The sequence below is a fragment of the Telmatherina bonti genome, assembly GCF_933228915.1.
Source record: "Telmatherina bonti genome assembly, chromosome: 19".
NCBI classification, from domain to species: domain Eukaryota; kingdom Metazoa; phylum Chordata; class Actinopteri; order Atheriniformes; family Telmatherinidae; genus Telmatherina; species Telmatherina bonti.
Genome location: NC_136617.1, coordinates 7,810,149 through 7,832,541, shown reverse-complemented (window position 1 = coordinate 7,832,541; position 22,393 = coordinate 7,810,149). Strand labels below are relative to the sequence as shown.

Below are 22,393 nucleotides of genomic sequence, written 5' to 3'. Positions count from 1 at the left end.
AATGAAAAAGAAACGCCAGCTCAGACTTGAAGTTTCTCTTGTTGATTTATGATCAGTTCCTGTGACTACTTTTACAAATTTGTCCAGTGTAAGAACACCCAAGTTTTATTTAGCCTAGCTGCTAATGTGATTACTCTGGCCCCCCTTGGGGCCCCCGCCCCCCAGTTTGGGAACCACTGAGTGCGGCTCTTGTTTAACAGAGAGGATCATTGTTGTAGTTTTAACATCAAGGCATTTATTTCTTTTAAAACATGCAGAAGCGTGTCATCAAACACATCTGTGCTAGCTTGACTAGTGTGGTATCGATACTGACATACTGGTACCGGTGCATCCCTACTCTGGAGGAACTTATGCATAAAAAGGAAAAATAAATTTCCAGAAAGCCACAAGAGGGCACTCTAGACTTATCCACAGATATCTTCTACTCTGTAACAATTAAAAGTTGAAACAGTAAACATTAGCTTAGAAAGACAACTGAGAACGACTGAACATAAACGCCCCCCCAAAATAAAACCATATTCTACATGTGAGAAACTTGCATTAAGCGGAGGCTTACTCTTACTGCGATGAAAAAACAAAAAAAAGCTACTCGAGGGCTCAGAGTTAGATGGAAACAGCCAGAGGAACGAGTTCTCCAGCGGGGGCTTTAACAGGCTCGTCTCCACGCGGAGTTGTTGAAGTTTTTCAGAAACGACACAGAGGACGAAGAGTTCAACGGATTTAGCGATGTGGAGTGAGACTGCGCGTTGATAATTACAGTAAAAATACACTTGTTTTGTTCTTTAGGCTACAGTTACGTAAAACTGTAATGTTACATAAACATCGGACACCTTTTCTAATCATGTTTATTTTTAGCTGAATAACCGTCATCGTGTTAGCACATCTTAGACCAATTCAGCCCGTTTTCTATTCTTTTAATGTTATAACTTGCCTTCCAAGATGACAACATGTCCGTTTTTAGTCAAGTAGTTAAAATAAACTACCTGAAAATAATGCGACTTTTACTCCAGTGCGACAGTTTAAGGACATTTTCAGTTTAATGAAGCAAACAGAACCAGGCTGGATGGACTCGTGGTTCACTTTAAGACACTGATTGTTTTAGTTTTCTGGAGGATTCTGTGCTGTAGATTAGTCTGAAACTGAGATTGTCTGAGAACTCCACTGGGTCCATATACATCATAGTCTCTTATAACCCACTTTCAGATTCCATTTCTGTATCCAGTGGTGGTGAAAAAGGTTCTCAGTTATTCTCCTGAGTCAATGTGTCTTTTTAATCACGGTGCCTCGAAGGCCACGACGATCCGAGCAACCCATCCTTGCTGGGAAATATTAAGACTACAGTGGATGCTACTTTTATACCCAATCACGACACCCTCACCAACCAATTACTCTGCTGGTAGGAGAATCATCTAAGACATTATTTCTATTATTTATTGTTTGTGTCTGTTCATAAAAAGTTTAAATAAAAAAATCTAGTAATTTAAGGTTTAATTTTAGATATTCTTCAGATATTAAAAAGAATCATTTTGCATGAGTTCATTTTCACTCATATTGTCAAAGTTTTTCTCGCATGCAGTTTTAAATCAAGCAAATCGTAAAAAAGAAGTTATATTTCATGGCTTATCCACCGTCTCGGAGGATTTGGTTTTCTCTGTCAGTCCAGTTTCATCTGCAGGTCCTGAAAACAGCTTTGGATCAGCGTCCTTACCGGACTTGGTCTGCGGCGCGGTGATGTCGATGATGAGGGTCTCCAGTTCAGACCCGGTCTTGTTCAGATCTTGAACTCTGGATCCCTGAGACTCCCAGTCGCTCAACAAGTCCTGAAGCCACAAAACATTGAAGTGAGTCGCCAGACTGATGCAGAACGCCTCTAAATCCCTTCTCCTTCATGCCGCCGCCTTGCTTTCCATCAACGTGTGTTTATCACACACCTTCAGCTGCTGGACCCTCCTCTGCAGACCCTCGCTGTTCAGGTTGGGCTCTTTGGAGGGCAGCTGGTCCTGCGCCGTCTGAAGCCAGCGGGTCAGGGAACCCGAGAGGCTGCGGAACTGCAGCAGCTGCTGCTCGCAGGCCTGAACGGCAGCGAACCTGGAGGAGGAGGAGGAGGAGGAGGAGGAGGAGGATGGGGACAACGATGAGGAAGAGCAGCAGGAACAAAGACAGAGAAAGAGAAGAGCAGAATAAATTCAGCTCTTTTTTTTCCATTAAAAACAGGAGAAAAACAGCCGTGGACATGAAACATGTGAGCCTGGAGGCGGCAGGAACACGGCCTTGACCTCCGTCTCTGTGGCGGGAAAACTGCTGACTGCCTGCAGACCAAACCGCCGCCTGGCATGGAGCGCTATCATTATCACGCTGCTATTTTCTCTCCTTTGGGATTCAAGGCTGCGAGTTATCCGAGCGGGTCGTTTGTAGGACGGACAGCGAGCCGTGTTCACACTGCTGATATATAAATGGGACAGAAACTGGAGAGAAACGCGGCACGTTGGGCCACATGGGGCCACGTCGGGCCACACGGGGCCACGTCGGGCCACACGGGGCCACGTCGGGCCACACGGGGCCACGTGGGGCCACGCGGGGCCACATGGGGCCAGGTCGGGCCACGTCGGGCCACATGGGGCCAGGTCGGGCCACATGGGGGCACATGGGGCCAGGTCGGGCCACATCGGGCCACATGGGGCCACGTCGGGCCACATGGGGCCAGGTCGGGCCACATGGGGGCACATGGGGCCAGGTCGGGCCACATGGGGCCAGGTCGGGCCACGTCGGGCCACATGGGGCCACGTCGGGCCACATGGGGCCAGGTCTGGTCACATGGGGCCACGTCGGGCCACATGGGGCCAGGTCGGGCCACGTCGGGCCACATGGGGCCAGGTCTGGTCACATGGGGCCACGTCGGGCCACATGGGGCCAGGTCGGGCCACGTCGGGCCACATGGGGCCACATCGGGCCACATGGGGCCAGGTCGGGCCACATGGGGCCACGTCGGGCCACATGGGGCCAGGTCTGGTCACATGGGGCCAGGTCTGGTCACATGGGGCCACGTCGGGCCACATGGGGCCACGTCGGGCCACATGGGGCCAGGTCGGGCCACATGGGGCCACGTCGGGCCACATGGGGCCACGTCGGGCCACATGGGGCCACGTCGGGCCACATGGGGCCAGGTCGGGCCACATGGGGCCACGTCGGGCCACATGGGGCCACGTCGGGCCACATGGGGCCACGTCGGGCCACACACGGCATTTCCCACATAAACTGCTTTGTTTTTATTTCACATGACCGCCTCGCCAAATCTAACCCAGTAAATCTGCACTAGACTGACGGTTATTAACTCCCACTCGCTGCCGACGAGACGTCAGAGCAGGGTTGTCATGGCAACCGGAGCTACAGATTTAGTCGGTCCTACAGAGACTCAGAGAAAAACCCAATCCAACATTTTCTGCTGGTTTGGGCTGTTCCAGACAGAAAAGAGGTGAGGATTTACCAGACTGCTTACTGGTTGCTTTGTGGCGCTCTCTCTGATGATTTGAGAGGGAAATCCACTGGTTTTACTGGTATTTTTACCTGTCGTTGACATTTTGCTCCAGCTTGTTGAAGTCGTCGGTGACGCCTCTCACGTGATCCAGGACGGTCTGAGCGTCGCTGAGAGCTCTGGACTGGCTGAGCTCCGTGCCGAGGTGGCAGAAGGATTTCAGCTGGTTGGCTTCCTGCTCCAGCTCGGATCGGACCTCCTGGGAAACGCAGACAGACGCATGAGGAAGAGCGAAGACAGCGCTGAAATCCAGCCTGGCGTGAAACTCCACTCACCTCGATGGTCTGCCTGTAGTCGTCCACGCTGCGATCCGGCTGGCCGGCCGGACTCAGAGCCTTCAGTCGGCTCTGGGTGAAGACCTGGAGGTCGGTCCCGAGCCGCTCGTAGTTCTCCAGTCTGGGCAGCAGCCCCTTAAGCTCCGCCTCCCTCTCAGCCTGGCCGGTCTGCGCCGCCGCGTAGCGCTGGCTGAGCTGGTCCAAGCTGCCCTGCAAAGCCGAAGCCGTGGAGGCATCGGAGCTCTGGAGGAGTTTGGAAATGGAGTCTCGTGTCGCTTCTACGCTGCCCTGCCTGGACAGAAGCTCCTGTCGCAGTTTCTGGAGAAGCAGAGAAGAAGAAGGTCAGACAGTCTGCAAGATTCTGGTTCAGTTTAATTCTCTGTCTGCGGAGGTTTTATTGAGTAAAAACATGCAACTATACTGAATTCTTTTTAACCCTTAAAACTTCGACACCTCCAAGCATCTCAGCTTACAGCTGTGCTCATGTCTTCATCCCCTTTCATTAAAGAAAAGGCTGAATTTACAACAGTCACTCAAATAACTGGAGACTTAAAAAAGGAACAATAACTAAAAATTTGCAAAAATATAATTTAGTAATATAAGACACTTTTTCATTTAATTGAGTTGAAGAAAGGAAAGAAAACAAAGTGGTCCTGGACAAATGAGAGACTTTTCTGTTGAACAGTGGGACAAAATACCTGTCAACAGGTGCAGAAGTCTGACTGAGAGGAACAGAAAACACCTGACTGGAGCGGAAACATTAAAGGATTCTTCAACTCAATATTACTTTATGACTGATGGAATATGGAATAAATGATCTTATTTGTTTGCTTTTTAAAAAATATTTCTATTGAACCAGAATTATAAAATAATGTCATGATTTTTATAACATTTTTTATTTATTATTACTTTAGTCAATTTCAGTTTATTTTACAGGCAGCTGTTTTTTTCCTTCTTTAATGAAAGGGGATGAATAAATATGAGCACAGCTGTATGTCACCAACATCTGCTCAGGCGTGGTAGTGAAGATCTCTATGGGCTCAATGTGATGGACAGTTTACATTTTAATTGGTCTACAGACGTTTCGATCTCGTCCAGGTTTACAATCAAACCACAACATGTGTTTATTCAGAGACTTTGTGCAGAATCCACAATGATCCATAATTATTAACTAATGGTGTTAACTAATGATTAACACCATTATTTATCATAAAAAAGACACTTTATCTACTATGAAGCTAAGAGAAGTCTATTTGGACACAGAAATGTGTTTTTGACCAATCAGAGAGCTTTATTTGAATGTTGTCCAATCAGGATCAGCCAGAAATCAACAGGCGAGCAGAAGGTTCTGCGTGTCTGAAAGTAGTAACATAATGATCCTTTATGGCTGGAATGAAGCTAAGACGACGTTTCTTATGAGGCTGAGTTGGTTTTCAGAGGAAAGCAGGTAAACATGAGCAGAAATAACAGGAAATGAAGAACAATCAGCTGGAATAACATTCATTCTTTCTGCTGAAAGCCAGAAGGTGAGAGAATGACGAGAAAAGGTTTGAACACTGCTGATCTGTGTGTTATTTCTACAAACGTCTGCTTTCTTCTTCTGGTTGCTCTTTATGCTGCTGTATCTACTCATACATTTTACATCATTTTAGCCTCCTAATCCGCCATCTGAGGCTGAAAACATCCCGTCTGCTGGCCGACTGGGATTAAAAACCTTCAGCTTCGTCTGGATTTATACATAAAAACCAAACAGGCGGATGAAAAGTAGCTGAAATAACGTGGCGGTTTAAGGGTTAAAGCGATGACTCTGTTGGTTTCTGAGGTTCCTGTGTTGTAAGACTAAACCTGCAGAGTTTCTCACCTGGTTCTGGGTCAGAGCGTCTTGTACAGCCTGCACAGTGGGCTCCACGGGTCCAGGGTTCGGCACCAGCTTGTCCAGCCAGCTCAGCAGACCCTTCAGACCCTCCTGGACGCTGACGGACTGTGCCACGGCCGTCTGCAGCTGTTCGGCCCGATCCGACACCGAAGCAGAGAGGCTGCCGAACCTCTTCTCCAAACCGTCTGAATAAAAACGTTCAGGTTGTGACAGCTGGAAGAACTACGGGTCCCTGTGAGGGTCATGTGGTCTGATCAGTCACCTGCTGCGCAGAGGATGTCCACGGCTTTCAGAGACGGAGACTCCTCGGTGCTGACCAGGTCTCTTCCGGCTCGCTTCACCTTCTCCAGCTGCACGGAGCGCTCCGCCAGCTCGTCCTGCAGCAGCTGCCCCCACACACACACACACACACACACACACACACACACACACACACACACACCCCGCTTCAGGGTTCTGCCTCACGCTTTCAGCGCAGTTCGCTGCTGCACGCTCTACCTGTACTTGTCGCAGAGTGTTCTGGAGGTTCTGCGGGTCCGTGTCCCCGCTGGACCTGGCGATGCTCTGGTTCTGTTCCTGAGAGCTGAGCCAGGAGTGGAGGGAGACCACCTCGTCCTGGTACTGCTGGTATCGCTCCAGCAGGCCGGACAAGCGGCCGCCCAGCTCTGCTGACTGCACACAAAAGGAATCATTCAGAAAAAGGAGAGTCTTTCGGAGCGTGTCAGACTTCACGGCGGCGTTCTTCACCTTGGTGTGGAGCGTTGTGTATCTGTGGTTGGCATCCTGCAGCTGGTCCGTGACCAGCTGCTTGGTGCTGTCCAGGGCCGGGTCTGATCCACCAACTTGCTCCAAAGTTCCTTGAACGGAGTCCAGAACCTTCTGACCGGAGATGGAGACGAAGCGCAGGTCGGCCTTGTGGCAGATGACGTCCTCTGCGAGCTGGAGGACAGACAGGTGGACATTTCAAGCCTTTTTCAGTCACATGAACCTTCCTGACGACAACAGAAGGAGGCCGGGATCGGCAGCTGGAACTCCAGGAATGCGTAGGAAAAACGTGGAACGTTTAATGGCCGTGATGTCATGCAAGACCGGCTGAGTGGATTTTCTCAGGGAGTCACCGTTTTAATCTGCACGGAAATGAAGCGGAGGACATTTTACAGCCCGTTGAAGCTAAAACCAAGCGGCCTCAGCGGTCCCAGGGGGGTTCCCGCCCAAAAACATTCCTCTACAAACTCTGTCAGCATCTTGTGTCTGAACAGGAAGCATCAGCGTCAATGGCGGCGAGGTGACGTACAGGAGGATGGAAAACCTCACAGTACCGCAGGAATCACCAGCATCGTTTTAAAGTAAAACCAACTTCCAGAAGTTTTAGAGCTCATTTAACTGGAGCTAAAATCATCTCCTATACTGGAAACTTCCTTTTTGGATGCAGTTTTATCCTAAATTTGGATAAAAATCAAGTGTTCATTGAAGCTCACATGCATGAAGACAGAAATGCAGTTTAAACAGGATGAACACACCAGGCTATGGCTTCCTGATGCAGCCGCTCCAGGTTCAGGTCTTTCCTCCTCCTGTCTGATCTTCCGCCTAACTTCAGCTTCAGCTGCTGATTTATCCTCATTTTTACTGTATGTCACCCATCATAAGCAGTAAGGAGAGAAACACCTTCGTCACATCCATGGAACCAGGCAGGAAATGTGGGCTTTGGATATTTTGGATTCAGATTCTGAGAGATTTGTGTTTTCAGCTTAGATGTTGCTCATTCCTGCACCAGCTGATGCATAACTACCACCGCCAAGGAGGTTATTATTCTACTGCCGTGTTTCTGCTGAACTGGTCCTGGTCTAACTTAGACCACTTTAAATGCTGGCAGTGATCCGGTTCCGCATCTGGATCAGGAATGTTGTGAAGGATTCTTCCTCATTGTGAGATAAAACCATTTTCAGTATATCTGCAAATAACTCCAGAATAAACGGTGGAATCCAGGAGAAGATCCCAACAGGTTTTCCAAGATATCAAAGATGGATGTGGATCCTGGAAACGTTCTGGATACTACCATCCAGAACAGGAACAACATTCTGGATACCACCATCCAGAACAGGAACAACATTCTGGATACTACCATCCAGAACAGGAACAACATTCTGGATACTACCATCCAGAACAGGAACAACATTCTGGATACTACCATCCAGAACAGGAACAACAATCTGGATACTACCATCCAGAACAGGAACAACATTCTGGATACTACCATCCAGAACAGGAACAAGGTTGTGGATACTACCATCCAGAACAGGAACAACATTCTGGATACTACCATCCAGAACAGGAACAACATTCTGGATACTACCATCCAGAACAGAAACAACATTCTGGATACTACCATCCAGAACAGGAACAAGGTTGTGGATACTACCATCCAGAACAGGAACAACATTCTGGAAACTACCATCCAGAACAGGAACAACATTCTGGATACTACCATCCAGAACAGGAACAACATTCTGGATACTACCATCCAGAACAGGAACAACAATCTGGATACTACCATCCAGAACAGGAACAAGGTTGTGGATACTACCATCCAGAACAGGAACAACATTCTGGAAACTACCATCCAGAACAGGAACAACATTCTGGATACTACCATCCAGAACAGGAACAACATTCTGGATACTACCATCCAGAACAGGAACAACATTCTGGATACTACCATCCAGAACAGGAACAACATTCTGGATACTACCATCCAGAACAGGAACAACAATCTGGATACTACCATCCAGAACAGGAACAAGGTTGTGGATACTACCATCCAGAACAGGAACAACATTCTGGAAACTACCATCCAGAACAGGAACAACATTCTGGATACTACCATCCAGAACAGGAACAACATTCTGGATACTACCATCCAGAACAGGAACAACATTCTGGATACTACCATCCAGAACAGGAACAACATTCTGGATACTACCATCCAGAACAGGAACAACATTCTGGATACTACCATCCAGAACAGGAACAACAATCTGGATACTACCATCCAGAACAGGAACAAGGTTGTGGATACTACCATCCAGAACAGGAACAACATTCTGGAAACTACCATCCAGAACAGGAACAACATTCTGGATACTACCATCCAGAACAGGAACAACATTCTGGATACTACCATCCAGAACAGGAACAACAATCTGGATACTACCATCCAGAACAGGAACAAGGTTGTGGATACTACCATCCAGAACAGGAACAACATTCTGGAAACTACCATCCAGAACAGGAACAACATTCTGGATACTACCATCCAGAACAGGAACAACATTCTGGATACTACCATCCAGAACAGGAACAACATTCTGGATACTACCATCCAGAACAGGAACAACATTCTGGATACTACCATCCAGAACAGGAACAACAATCTGGATACTACCATCCAGAACAGGAACAAGGTTGTGGATACTACCATCCAGAACAGGAACAACATTCTGGAAACTACCATCCAGAACAGGAACAACATTCTGGATACTACCATCCAGAACAGGAACAACATTCTGGATACTACCATCCAGAACAGGAACAACATTCTGGATACTACCATCCAGAACAGGAACAACATTCTGGATACTACCATCCAGAACAGGAACAACATTCTGGATACTACCATCCAGAACAGAAACAACATTCTGGATACTACCATCCAGAACAGAAACAACATTCTGGATACTACCATCCAGACCAGGAACAACATTCTGGATACTACCATCCAGAACAGAAACAACATTCTGGATACTACCATCCAGAACAGGAACAACATTCTGGATACTACCATCCAGAACAGAAACAACATTCTGGATACTACCATCCAGAACAGAAACAACATTCTGGATACTACCATCCAGAACAGGAACAACAATCTGGATACTACCATCCAGAACAGGAACAAGGTTGTGGATACTACCATCCAGAACAGGAACAACATTCTGGAGACCACCATCCAGAACAGGAACAACATTCTGGATACTACCATCCAGAACAGGAACAAGGTTGTGGATACTACCATCCAGAACAGGAACAACATTCTGGATACTACCATCCAGAACAGGAACAACATTCTGGATAGTACCATCCAGAACAGGAACAACATTCTGGATACTACCATCCAGAACAGGAACAACATTCTGGATACTACCATCCAGAACAGGAACAACATTCTGGATACTACCATCCAGAACAGGAACAACATTCTGGATACTACCATCCAGAACAGGAACAACAATCTGGATACTACCATCCAGAACAGGAACAAGGTTGTGGATACTACCATCCAGAACAGGAACAACAATCTGGATACTACCATCCAGAACAGGAACAAGGTTGTGGATACTACCATCCAGAACAGGAACAACATTCTGGATACTACCATCCAGAACAGGAACAACATTCTGGATACTACCATCCAGAACAGGAACAACATTCTGGAGACCACCATCCAGAACAGGAACAACATTCTGGATACTACCATCCAGAACAGGAACAAGGTTGTGGATACTACCATCCAGAACAGGAACAACATTCTGGATACTACCATCCAGAACAGGAACAACATTCTGGATAGTACCATCCAGAACAGGAACAACATTCTGGATACTACCATCCAGAACAGGAACAACATTCTGGATACTACCATCCAGAACAGGAACAACATTCTGGAAACTACCATCCAGAACAGGAACAGCATCCTGGATACTAACATCCAGAACAGGAACAACATTCTGGAAACTACCATCCAGAACAGGAACAACATTCTGGATACTACCATCCAGAACAGGAACAACATTCTGGAAACTACCATCCAGAACAGGAACAGCATCCTGGATACTAACATCCAGAACAGGAACAACATTCTGGATACTACCATCCAGAACAGGAACAACATTCTGGAGACCACCATCCAGAACAGGAACAACATTCTGGATACTACCATCCAGAACAGGAACAAGGTTGTGGATACTACCATCCAGAACAGGAACAACATTCTGGATACTACCATCCAGAACAGGAACAACATTCTGGATAGTACCATCCAGAACAGGAACAACATTCTGGATACTACCATCCAGAACAGGAACAACATTCTGGATACTACCATCCAGAACAGGAACAACATTCTGGAAACTACCATCCAGAACAGGAACAGCATCCTGGATACTAACATCCAGAACAGGAACAACATTCTGGAAACTACCATCCAGAACAGGAACAGCATCCTGGATACTACCATCCAGAACAGGAATAAAATTATATGACTACAAGAGAACAAACATGCAACAAACACCACAGTGCAACCGAAACACCGTGGATTCCGTATTAATGGATCTGGAATCTGATCGTGGATCCATATAGACTGAAAGTGGGACCAGAACCGACTGGAAATGAGCGGACTGGTGGAGGTCTGACCTCTTGCACTGCTTTCCTGGTTCGTCTTTACAGCTTTACAGCTTTGGTTGTTGCTCTTTAATCTCCTGGTTTCTAGACTGTGTTTGGTGGTGATGGAAATGCTTTTAATGAGCTTACAGCAGGAATTCTGGACTTTCAGTGGATACCAGACAGGCTTGTATTTCCACAGCAGACCTGTAGTTCCAGCCCGTGAAGCCAGATGTTAACTCAGCTGAGGAGTTACAGAAGCAGCAGGTTGAACTACAACCTTCTGAAGAGGGACGTTTACAGAAGCCGTGCAGAGTTTTAGCTGCTGGACTGTAGAATAGAGACAAAAATCCCTCTCTGGAGGCAAAATGTCAACATGCGCAGGTCCTTCCTCTGCTGCCGGTGTGATGGGAGGAACCGTTTCCTCTTGAGGTGATTCGGTTATGTTTTCTCCTCACATAACGGTTCATTAGGCTCTAAACTTGTGTATTCTTCTTACCTTTCTGTGCTCCTCCAGCCTCTCCTTCAGTCCTTGAGCATCAGTCTCTCCCTCCCCGAGGGAACGGAGCTCCTGTTCACTCTGTTCCAGCCAGGTGCCCAAACCTCCATGTTCCTGGAGGAATTTGGTTAGCTCGTCCTTCAGAGCCTCAGACTTCCTCAGACGGTCCTGAAACACACCGTGGCTGTAAATACTGGACTCCTTCACAGTCTGGGGGTGTGTTTCTGGTGTGTGTACCTGGCAGCTCTGCAGCCGGTCCTGGTGCTGGGCCTGCAGCTCGTCCAGGGCGGCTCGGAGGCGCCGCTTCTCCTCCGGAGGCACCGTTGAGTCGGGTTGGTCCAGGAGGGAGCGAGCTGATTGGCTCACCTGCAGCAGCTGCGCCTGCTGAGCGAGGAGCTGCTGAAGCTCAGCCTGCAGGACCAACCAGGAGTCAGAACTCCACAAGTCCAAACATGCAAAGCAAAGAGGATGGAAAGCTTCGCACCTGCAACATCTCCGTGTGTGACGTCACGGCGCCCTCTGGCTGCGAGAAAAGGGAATCGGTGGCGTCCCGACTGGCTCCAGGTCCAGATCTGGTCCTGCCAGGCTGGTTCAGGGAGGTCAGCTGGGTCAGGAGAGAGTCTATCTGGGTCTGCGTCTCCTGCAGCTCCTCCTCTGCCTTTGCCTGGAGGTGGAGGAGCAGAACGGAGCGGGAAGGATGAGATTAAGCAGGAGAACGGTGTGTGTGTGTGTGTGTGTGGGCCTCTCACCCTCTGTGTGTTCTGCTGAACGGTCGTGCTGATGGCGGCGGCGACCTCTGACACGGATGTGTTTGCTGAATCTGTCAGAGCGTTGTACTGCTCCCTCATCCTTGTCAGCGCCCTCTGGAGGTTCTCCTTCTCCTCCGGGCTCAGACTTGCTCCTCGCTCCGCCAGCAGCTCCTCCGCCGACCGGATGGCGTCGCCGATCCCCTCGGCTTTATTCTGCAGGTCCTTCTGCACTTCCTGCAGACGGGGAAGCCAGAGGTTTAGTCCTGCAGCTTCGGCTCTGATCCTGCACAGATGGATCTACTTCTGACCGGTTCGTACCTTCAGCTTCTTCTGCTTCTCCTGCAGGATCTTCACGTCAGCTGACTCTGCTCCTGCTCTCTGACTCGCCAGCAGACTGGCAGCTCCGGCCAACCACACGTTGAGACCTTCCAGCTTCTGGGAACACTCGGCTTTCTGCTGCTGGACCACCTGGCGGGACGTAGGAGGGAAGGCGGGGCGAAAATGTGAGAATTCACGGCAGGAAAGACGCGATGAACTGTCAGGCTTTTCTCATGTTTCCTCCCGTACGAGCTCGCTACGAAGCGTTTCAACCGAAACGAAGCTCTCATAGAGCACACTGTGCCAAGCTTTGAGCAGATTGTGTCCAGAAATCACACACACACACACACACACACACATACATATAAACCTCTACATGGAAACGTTGACTCAAACAACAACGAAGAGAAATCAAACAAATATCTGTCTGTCTGTTTTTCCTCCTGAGCGTTCAGAGACAGGAGGAAAAACAGCGAAGCGCTGCTGAGGTCAGCTCTGTAGCCGTTACCGCGGTGACGCAAGCCATTTCTTCAGTGGCATCTGGAACAGCAAGGCAGACAGGTTAATATCACACGTTACAGAAGCATGCAGAGGAGCAAACAGGCAGCGTGAGGAGGCGGGGGGAGGTGAGGGGAGGTGAGGGTGGATGGCTGAGGGGGTCTGGGGGTGGTGGAGGTTAGCTGGTTGGAACTGGACCATCAGAAAGCGGGACGGTCAGCAGCAGGAGGACATTCGTCTCTCTCCAAACCTCTCTCTCCCTTGTACTCTTGCTCTCTCTGTCCTGATCCTCCTCTTCTCTCGCCGTCTCCCGCCGCCGCCGCTCCTCCTCGCGCTCCCTCTGGGCGGACAGGGCGTCGGCCCAGGCCTGAGCGCGGCCCGCCGCCCGGTGGAAGGTCCTCTGCAGCTGCTGGAGCTGCCCCAGGAGCTGCCTGCTCTGCTCCCGGGCCAGGTCCGGAGCTCGCTCTGAGATGAACACCTGGATGTCAGACACCACGCCGTGGACGTCTCCGGACCGCGTTGCCAGGGAGGACTGCAGGTCCTGGAAGGAGAGAAGAAGAAGAGAAGGAAGTATTCAGCGAGACTTCGTACCGAAAGGAGCAAAAAAACATGTTGCATTGTCGGCTTCTGGGAAAAGTTCAGTCAGTAAAAGATTAAATGTTTTCCAAGATTGAAGTCATTCTTTCAAACCTTTTTCATCACTGATCAAATTATCCAAACCTGTAAACTAACAATTCAAACTACAACTTTCTGATGGCAGGATTTCACGAAAAGAGCATTTCCCACTGTGGGAGTGGACAAAACTGGGGCTTTGGGTTTGTTACCAGGTGGTTTTTCGCCAGTAAAGCAAAGAAAAAAAAAATCAGCTGATTCACAAGGTGAACATCTGATTTTATTTCAAATCAAATAAATTAAAATAAAATAAAGTAAAATAAAATAATGTAAAATAAAGAAAAGTAAAGTAAAAAAAGATGAAGTAAAATAAAATAAAAAAATATGAAAATTATATCAAATAAATAAATATATAAAAAATAAAATAAAATACTGAATAAATGGAATTTAAATAAAACCTGGAAATAAAATTATTTAAATAAATCAGTAAATAAATATAGAAAATAAAATGAAAATTAAATAAAATGTTTTAGAAAGTCTATTTTTAAAAAAGAAATAAAATAAAATATTTAAAAAAGTCTATTATTAAAAAAAAGAAATAAAAACTACCCAATTATAAAAAAAAAAAATAAAAAAAAAAAAAACATTTTAAAAAGTCTATGATTAAAATAAATAAATAAAAACTAATGAAATCCGACCTTCTGACTGTTTCCAGGGGAACAGAACCCTTGTGAAGTGTTGTGTCTGTGGAGACGACTTACCTTGCAGAGACACAGCTGCTGTGTGAGCCGATCCTCGTTATCTTTCTCCGTCTTCTCTGGTTTTTCCATCCCTCCGTCCATCTGAGCCTCCGTCTCTCTCAACCAGGACAGCAGCCTGTCCACCTGTTGTCCCAGCGACCTCTGCTCGGCCGCCACTGCGTCCTGAAACAACCGAAACAGCGGCGCTACCGTCTGCTCACAAAGCAAAGATGCATCTCTGTCTCCTCATCTGATGAAGATCTCACTTCTTCTTCTCTGCTTCCGTTACCTTGTAGGAGTCTCGGTGGTCTCGCAGACTTCGCAGAATCCCCTGAGAGAGCGCTCTGGCTGCCTCGTACCCTCGAGCTAAGCTCCGCCCATCCTTTTCCAGGGCCAATAGGAGCTGCGGAGGAACGTCATGGGGGGGGGGCTTCACCAGCTGCTCCGCAGCCTCCACCTCCTTCTTGACTTCAGCCTCCAAGTCGAGCAGTTCGAGGTCCAGAGTCTGGCAGACAGATTAGAGGAAGAAAACAAAGGCTTGCTTGATTCTCTTCCAGAGGAACTAATCCTAAAACCTCCTACATCATGAGCTTGGTACTTTCAGCCGACTGAAACGGTTAAAGCTTCTTGTTCCAGTCAACGGGCCTGCTTTACCTCAGTCTGACGGATGATGTCCTCCAGCGTGATGAGGCCGCGGCCGACAGACTGCTGCTGCTGCTGCTTCAGTCGCACTTCCACGTGTCTGACCACGGAGACCAGAGCCACGATTCGCTGGTCGTGTTCCAAACATTCCTGACGCAGTAACGATGACTGCAGACGTATAAACACACAAATCACGCTTCAGATTCACTCCAGACATCCTGTAAAACCAAACAGGTTGAGGGGTTTTTCTTCTCACCTTCTTCGGCGTGGAGGTTGCCTCCTCTCCGTCTGATGCAGCTGCTTGAGCCTCACGGCCTTCTGCTTCTTCTTGGAGGCTCTCGGAGGCGGTCTCAGTCCCTCCGGCTGAGTCGGACCCACCTGAAGCTTCCTCTGGGAGCGTCGCTGCACCTCCTGCAGAGTCAGGAAGCTCCTGATGGACCTCCACACCTTCAGAGCCACCGCGCTGCTCGGCCGCAGTTAGTTGACGCCTTTCCTTCTGACTTTCTGCCTCTGTCTTGTGGGCTCGTGGATCCTCGGACTGAGCCGTGGAAGGAACGTCCTGTTGGAGTGGAACATGCTGAGAGAAGTCGCTGTCGGCTCTGGGATCTGGCTCAGACTCTTCTGCTCCTTGAGTCTCCTCTGGAGGCTGGAGTCCATCACGGACTGATGGACCATCAGCCGACTGGGAGCAGACTGGATCTGGTTTCTCTGCACTGGGTTTGGTGGTAATTTCTGCTGCCACTGAATCCAGCTTTACCTCTCTGGTTATTTGCTCTGCCTCGGCTTTGTCTGCTGCTTTTGGACTCTTGGACTTCTTGCTCTTCTTACTTCTTTTGCTCGGCAGAGTTTCTTTCAGCTGAAGCCGTAGCAGTTCTCCCTCCGTCCCGTCTTCGACCACCGGTTTGCCTTCTGCGATCTCTTCCAGCTTCCCGTCCTCCACCTTAACGGTCGTCTCCGGCGAATCGCTGGCCGTCGTGGTTTCATCTCCTCTGACATCATCTCTGCTTCCTTTCAGACTTCCTGTTTTCCCACCCGCTGCTCCTTGAGCCTCCTTCTTCCCCACCTCCTTACGGAGCGCCTCCAGCTCCTCGGCCGCCTGCTTCTCGTTCACTCCTTTCTCAAACACCTTTCTAAGAATGCTCTCTTTGGCTTTCAGAATCAAAGCAGCCTTTACCTCATCTGGAAGACTTGATTTATGAAGCTTCTTCGCCTCCTGACTCCCTTCTGGTCCTCCTATCTCCTCAGACTCTCCATGTCTTTCCACCTCCTCTTTAACATCAGCCTCCTCCACAGCATCTTTCTCTGGCTCACTTGTTGCTTTTATGATCTCCAGACTAACAGAAACCTCCTCCTGTCTCTCTCCTACTGAACCACTTCCAGTCCCGTCCATCCCTCCTGCTTTTCCTCCACGACTCTCTGATTTTTCATCGTCTGGCGGTTTAATCTCCACTCGGACGTCACCAGCAGCCTCTGAAGGTCTTCCTGCAACAGCTCCATCAGTTTCAGATGATTCTTTTATATCTGCAAAGTCCGATTCTGTTTCTACTTCTTTACTTTTTGCCTTCTTTTTACTCCTCTTCTTCTTTTTGCTTTTGTTTTCTGACTTTTTGCTTGAGGTCATTAACCGTCCTGGTTGCTCCACGTCAGTCTCGGTTTTGATCTCCGAGTCTTTGAGGTTTAATTGTCCCTCCACTTCTTTATCCGTCCCTTTCACATCATCCTTTCTGTAATCGTCCTCCTGAACGCCTGACAACGTGACGTGATCCGTACTTTGTCTGTCACTTGTTCTTTCTGGAGTTAATCTTCCATCTTCAGAGACATGAGAGGTCATTACTGTCCCGTCACCGCTGGATTCACGCATCTCGTCAGCCCCTTCTCGGAGCTTTTTATCAGACTCCTGGTCGGGACGATGGATGTGTGCCTGCACAGACTCTCCAACAACGTTTTTGCCTGGTTTGTTATCAGTTTTATCCTCATCAGGCTCCAGTTTGGGAAGTTTCTCCGATTCGCTGACGTCCATCTGAGGCGTCATGTGACTAATAGCTTCCTGAATCCTTTTCTCAACATTTGCTGCAAACTTCAGCAAGACATCCATGGGCTGATCGGGGGAAGACTTTCCTCCGTCTGACTCTGGTCGGTCTGCTTTGTCGTCTTCTGTGGAAGAGTCTTGAAGTGGCGACTGATTGGTTGTCCCATCCTCCTGTGGGACCTCTACTCCTCTCTTTGGGACACCTGAAGCTGAACCAGACCAGTTTGCTGGGCTGTCTGAGCTTCTTCCTGATGTGTCTGCAGGACTGGATGCTCCATTAGATGAAGCAACAGCGGTAGAGCTATCGCCTGAATCCAGCTTCTCCTGAATCTCTAAAGCCACCTTGTTATCGACCAGTCCCAATGAGACAGCGTCAGTGAGACTAGAGACCCGTTGTCCAGTAGCAGGATCAAATACGCCTCCTTTCATAAGCTGCTTGGTGATTATTTCCTTCACCATATCTTCTCCAACCAAACCTCTCCTAGAGGCTTCGGGCAGCGGGAGTCTTTCTCCTGTGCTGATGTCGATAATCCCGCTGCTGTCGGCCTGGCTTTGGAGCAGCCGCAGTGCTGGAACCGGGTCAACTTGCTTTAAGGCAACAGCTTCAGGAAGGGTCAAGTTTTCCATTGTTTGCTCATCCTGAACACCTCGGAATGGCTTCACCTCCAAGAAGCGTTGCCCTGTTTCGATATCTATCTTCCCCTGTTTCACAAGTTGTGAATACGGCACGAGGCGTGCAGTTTGAGGGTCGATCACTCCTCCCGTTACTGTGGGCGACGCCATGACTTCACTGGCTGTGGTCTCATCTAGAAGACCTTTAGAAACCGCCTCTGTCAGCGTCAGCCTCGACCCGGTGTCGGGGTCTAACACAGCTCCAGTCGATGCTTGAAAAGCAACCGCCTTAGGGTGACTCGAGCCGCTGGCCTTTCCTTGATAGACCCACTGCAGCTCCTCAAGCCCAGAAGCAATGGAGCGATCCACAAGCCCTCTATCGACGGCATCGGAAATGGAAAGCCTCATTCCAGAAGCATGGTGTATTATCCCACCTTCAGCCACCTGAGTCGCCAACACCTGATAAGCCTCCTCGGATGTAATAAACCCTTTCTGTAGAGCCTGATCCAGTGGAACTGGAGCCCTAGACTCTGGATCTACGACGCCCTCCATCTGTAGCTGTAATCTGGCTTTCTTTAGCATCGTAGCTGAATCTGTGTCCTTTCCTTTGTACGCCTTTTCTAATGCCATCAGTTCTTCCCTTTGGGCTTCTTCGATCAACCCCATGTTAGCTGCTAAAGTCACAGAGACCTTCTTATCCCTGCGCAGGTCCACCACTCCCCCAGACGCCACCTGAGCTTCCAGAAGTCGAGCTGCAGTGTCAGAGTCGATCAACCCGGCCTGAGCTGCATCCTTCACCCCACAGATCTGCTTCTTCTCCACATCAACGACACCTGCAAGGGTTTTCTCCGACTTCAGGACGCCCCACATGAGATCTTCATCCAGTAACCCCTCCTGCATAACTTCCTCCATGCTGAGTGAGTCGCCGCTGCTGGCATCCAGGAATCCCCCAAACAGACCTGCCTCAGACATTAACTTAACCGCGGTGTGACCGGGAAGGACACCCTGGGCTACGGCTTCGTCTGGAAGCAGCTTTTCTCCTTCCTCCGTCAGCAGACCTCCCTGTTTGAGCTGGAGGACTAACCTCTCCATCTCGGCATCCTCACCATGTTTCTTCACATCTGATTCAGAGTGACCAACGAGAGGTTCAACGTCCACCGGGGTCGTCTCCGCTGAAGGTTTAATTTCTTCTGATTGAGTCTGGGAATGTCTGGTATCTGTACTTTCTTGTGTCTGTGCTTCCTTAATGCTTACATTTGCTTTAACTCTTTGGTCTTTGGTAATTTGGTCTTCGAATTCCTCAGTTTTAATATCATTCTCTGGTTTTAGAGGGGCTGCCATGATTTCACCTCTAGCATCCTGGTGAAGGCTCTCCCTGGGTCTGGATTCAGTTGTTTTCCTCTCTGAAGCCACTAAGTTCTCTCTACCAAGCAGTTCTTCCTTTCGTCCGTGTGTTTTACCCTCTACATCCCTCCTTACAGATGCTGTTGAGTTACTTTCCTCATATTTATCTTCAGTCCTGTTTGTTGTGCTGATTCCAACCTCAGCAACACTTGAGCCAACTCCTTCTTCAACTTCCATTTCTCCATCACTGCCTGCTTCTTCTGACCGACTGATACCAACTTCCCCTTCCTTTTCCATCCCAACCTGCACATCTGCAGTCAAACTGCTTGGAGACTCAGACTGACTCGGGTCACCGGCAGCCGACTCGGTGGCTTTAACCATCGTTATCAGCTCCGGGTCGAGCAGAACCAACCGTTGTCCAGAACGAGCGTCCGCATAGCTCTGAGTCATGAGGTGAAACAGCAGTTTGTGTCTGGCTTGTTCTTTAGGATCTGATCTGTTTGTGGGGGGAGTTTCCTCCTCGAGGCCGGAGGAAGACGATGGAGAGGATGGAGGTGGAGAAGAGCTGGTAGAGCCCCAGCTCAGGCGGTTCAGACATGGCGCACGTGACTGGTTCATGTTGGAAAGAACATCTGGTATGTGGATGTCTCTGAGACAACGTACAACACCGGGCTCAAGGGCCTCTTCTGCCGCCTCATTTAGGGGAAGAACCTGTAGAGTTTCTGGGTTGTACAGACCCCCAACAGCATGCCGTTTTCTTAGGATGTTCCTCGCTAGATCCCCTGAGATCACTCCTTGCTGAAGAGCCTCAGCAATGGGAAGAAGTTCTCCAGATTCAGGCCAGAGGAGCCCCATAAAAGCCCAAAGAGACTCGAGTACTGACAGAGCCAGGCGAGGAGAGAGAAGACCCCTGCGGATGCTCTCCTCCAAGTCCAGCCGTTCCCCGCTACCACAGTCAAGAATGCCCCCATTCTGGAGTTGTCGTGCCAACATGGCACAGGCTAAATCCTGGTCCATTAGCCCGAGACGAACGGCCTCATCGATTGTCAACCGGTAGCCAGATCGTGGGTCAGCAATACCTCCGGCAAAGAGCTGAGCTTCGAGCAGTCGTACAGTAACTTTTCGATCGATCAGCCCCTCCTGGACGGCGCGGAAGATGCCAACTTTCCTCCCAGAACGGAGGCAAACTGTTCCTCCGGGTTGCTGCTTGACAGGAAGGAGGAGGAGACCGGAGTCGTCATCCAGAACGCAGCGCAGCTGCAGCTCAGGGAGACTCAGCTTCTCGGCTGTGTTTGGATCGATCAGCTCTTTGTGTCGCAGCCGAGCGAGCAGCCGGGCTAACGTTCGGGGAGACAGAAGTCTCAAATCCTCTGCCTGCTGCAAACTCATCATGTTCCCAGATGAATCCCTCAGGCCTCCTGTGTTCACCTGCTGCTGAAGAATCCGCAGCCCCACCTCCTCCCCGATGAGCCCGGACTCCACGGCTGCAACGACAGGCAGCACCTTCAGCTCAGCGTCATGCACTGATTTAGTGTTTTCCACCACATCCAGAGCCGCCTCCAGCTCCGACAGCGACCGCCTGGCGTGAGAATCAACCAGGCCTCGGCTTAGACCTTGTTCCAGAGAGAGGCCAACAGAAGAGTCAGGCTGGAGGAGTCCACCCGTTACGAGCTGAGCCTCCAGCAGTACGAGGCAGCTGTCCTGGTCGATCAGACCACGCTGGGCTGCTTGGAATACCGAGAACGTCTCCACCGTTCCCAGATCAATCACTCCAGCGACGGCAACTTGGTTCTGCAAGAAGAAAGAAAACAAAACGCCAGTTTACATTCTTTCTTCCACCAGTGTAGTCCTGTAATAACGTTACCTGATGCTAACGCTGCTAAATATGACAGATACAAGAACCAGAAGAAGAAAACCCACAACCACTTCCCATTAACACACTTTAAATACATTATCTTAATATTATTATACATTTAAAGTTTGTTTTTAACATTTTTATGTTTAAAATAACCTTTTAAATACGTACCTTCACTAATCTAAAACAAGCACAAAGCATGCAACAAAGCAAACTACCAACAGGGCAAAAAGAGCTCCAGATAACAAAAAGCAGAGATAGAAAGCAGATAAGACGAAAATGTCTACGAGAGCAAAACGGTAAAGAGAAAAAGCAGGCGCTACTTACCGTCCGGGCTTGTCTGGTGGACACTAACGGGCCAGCGTACGGCTCGGCAGAGCCAGGCGCGACAGGTGAGAAGCTGGTTGTTAGCGCTCTGCATGCCGCTCGTCAGTATCCTAAAACTTCTCCCGCACTAAACCCTCCCTGACTTCACAGTAAACTGGAATAAACTCTGAATAAACAACAAATCTACTAAACAATGACTGCGTGGATCAGACGTTGGGTTGAATGGGAATCATTTCTATATTTACTGTTTACCATCATTTTAATGACTGATTTACCCGTCTGCCTCCACAGAACGAAGACTTCAGGATTATGAGAGCTAAACGGATCTTAGAAAGTCTGTTTTGTTTCCTTCTGTCATTCTGATCCTCTGTTTGGACGTCCGCAACTCTCCTTCGGCAGCTGTTAGTGAGTTTCAAGCACAGTGCTGGTTTAAAGTTTCACATATTAATAGTTTGCATTAGAACAAACACAAAAATCTCCATTCACACACACACACACACACACACACACACTTGTGATCTGGACACAACGTGCTCAAATGGTGAGGTGAGTTTCTTTGCACAGCAGGCCTCTGGTGCATTTACACTGAAAACTTATTTTCTTCAAGGATTTAGTCGCAGAAAAGACATTTTAAATCCACAAAGCTTCCATATAAACCATCATTTGTTGCACACATTCAATCTGACGGCGTAAACAGGAGACGACAGACAGCTGCGAATGTGCAGAGTTTAAGTCTGAATCCACCCTTCATTTCTTTGTGTTTCTCCTCCAAAGTGTTTTAAAAGTGGTCTGAATGAACAGATACAGCTCTCCAGACATGACAGCAGTTTCAGTATCTGGATATTTAGTCTTGTTTGAACCATTTCACTCTGACTTGAGACGGATTCAGGTGTGAAAAGGCTCCTAACTAAAGGGATGAGCCAGTGTAGCATCGACACATAACAGAAAACTGGAACTTTGTCAGCAGCAGCTTCTTACATCGATGAAAACCAGCAGAACAAAAGATGTTCTGCTGTGGAGAACTTGCTTCTTTCAGCTGATTGGCCGGC

The 22,393-nt window shown here is 48.7% G+C and overlaps 1 protein-coding gene across 8 annotated transcripts in view; it reads right to left on the bottom strand.

Moving 5' to 3' along the window:
- Positions 1-22,393, bottom strand: part of macf1a (microtubule actin crosslinking factor 1a) — a 323,394-nt gene that overhangs the window by 79,919 nt on the left and 221,082 nt on the right. For 7 of the 8 annotated variants that reach the window (XM_079258488.1, XM_079258491.1, XM_079258489.1 and 4 more), the window contains 18 exons: positions 15,434-20,953; positions 15,190-15,345; positions 14,825-15,040; positions 14,557-14,718; positions 13,434-13,724; positions 12,686-12,835; positions 12,368-12,601; positions 12,103-12,282; positions 11,856-12,029; positions 11,619-11,786; positions 6,431-6,622; positions 6,182-6,355; positions 5,946-6,069; positions 5,669-5,868; positions 3,808-4,125; positions 3,565-3,731; positions 1,932-2,088; positions 1,709-1,820 (listed from right to left, as the gene is read on the bottom strand). In XM_079258488.1, coding sequence (XP_079114614.1) covers positions 1,709-1,820; positions 1,932-2,088; positions 3,565-3,731; positions 3,808-4,125; positions 5,669-5,868; positions 5,946-6,069; positions 6,182-6,355; positions 6,431-6,622; positions 11,619-11,786; positions 11,856-12,029; positions 12,103-12,282; positions 12,368-12,601; positions 12,686-12,835; positions 13,434-13,724; positions 14,557-14,718; positions 14,825-15,040; positions 15,190-15,345; positions 15,434-20,953 — 8,695 coding nt within the window. The remainder of the gene's footprint in view (positions 1-1,708; positions 1,821-1,931; positions 2,089-3,564; positions 3,732-3,807; positions 4,126-5,668; positions 5,869-5,945; positions 6,070-6,181; positions 6,356-6,430; positions 6,623-11,618; positions 11,787-11,855; positions 12,030-12,102; positions 12,283-12,367; positions 12,602-12,685; positions 12,836-13,433; positions 13,725-14,556; positions 14,719-14,824; positions 15,041-15,189; positions 15,346-15,433; positions 20,954-22,393) is intronic. The other variant, XM_079258495.1, reaches the window with a different exon arrangement.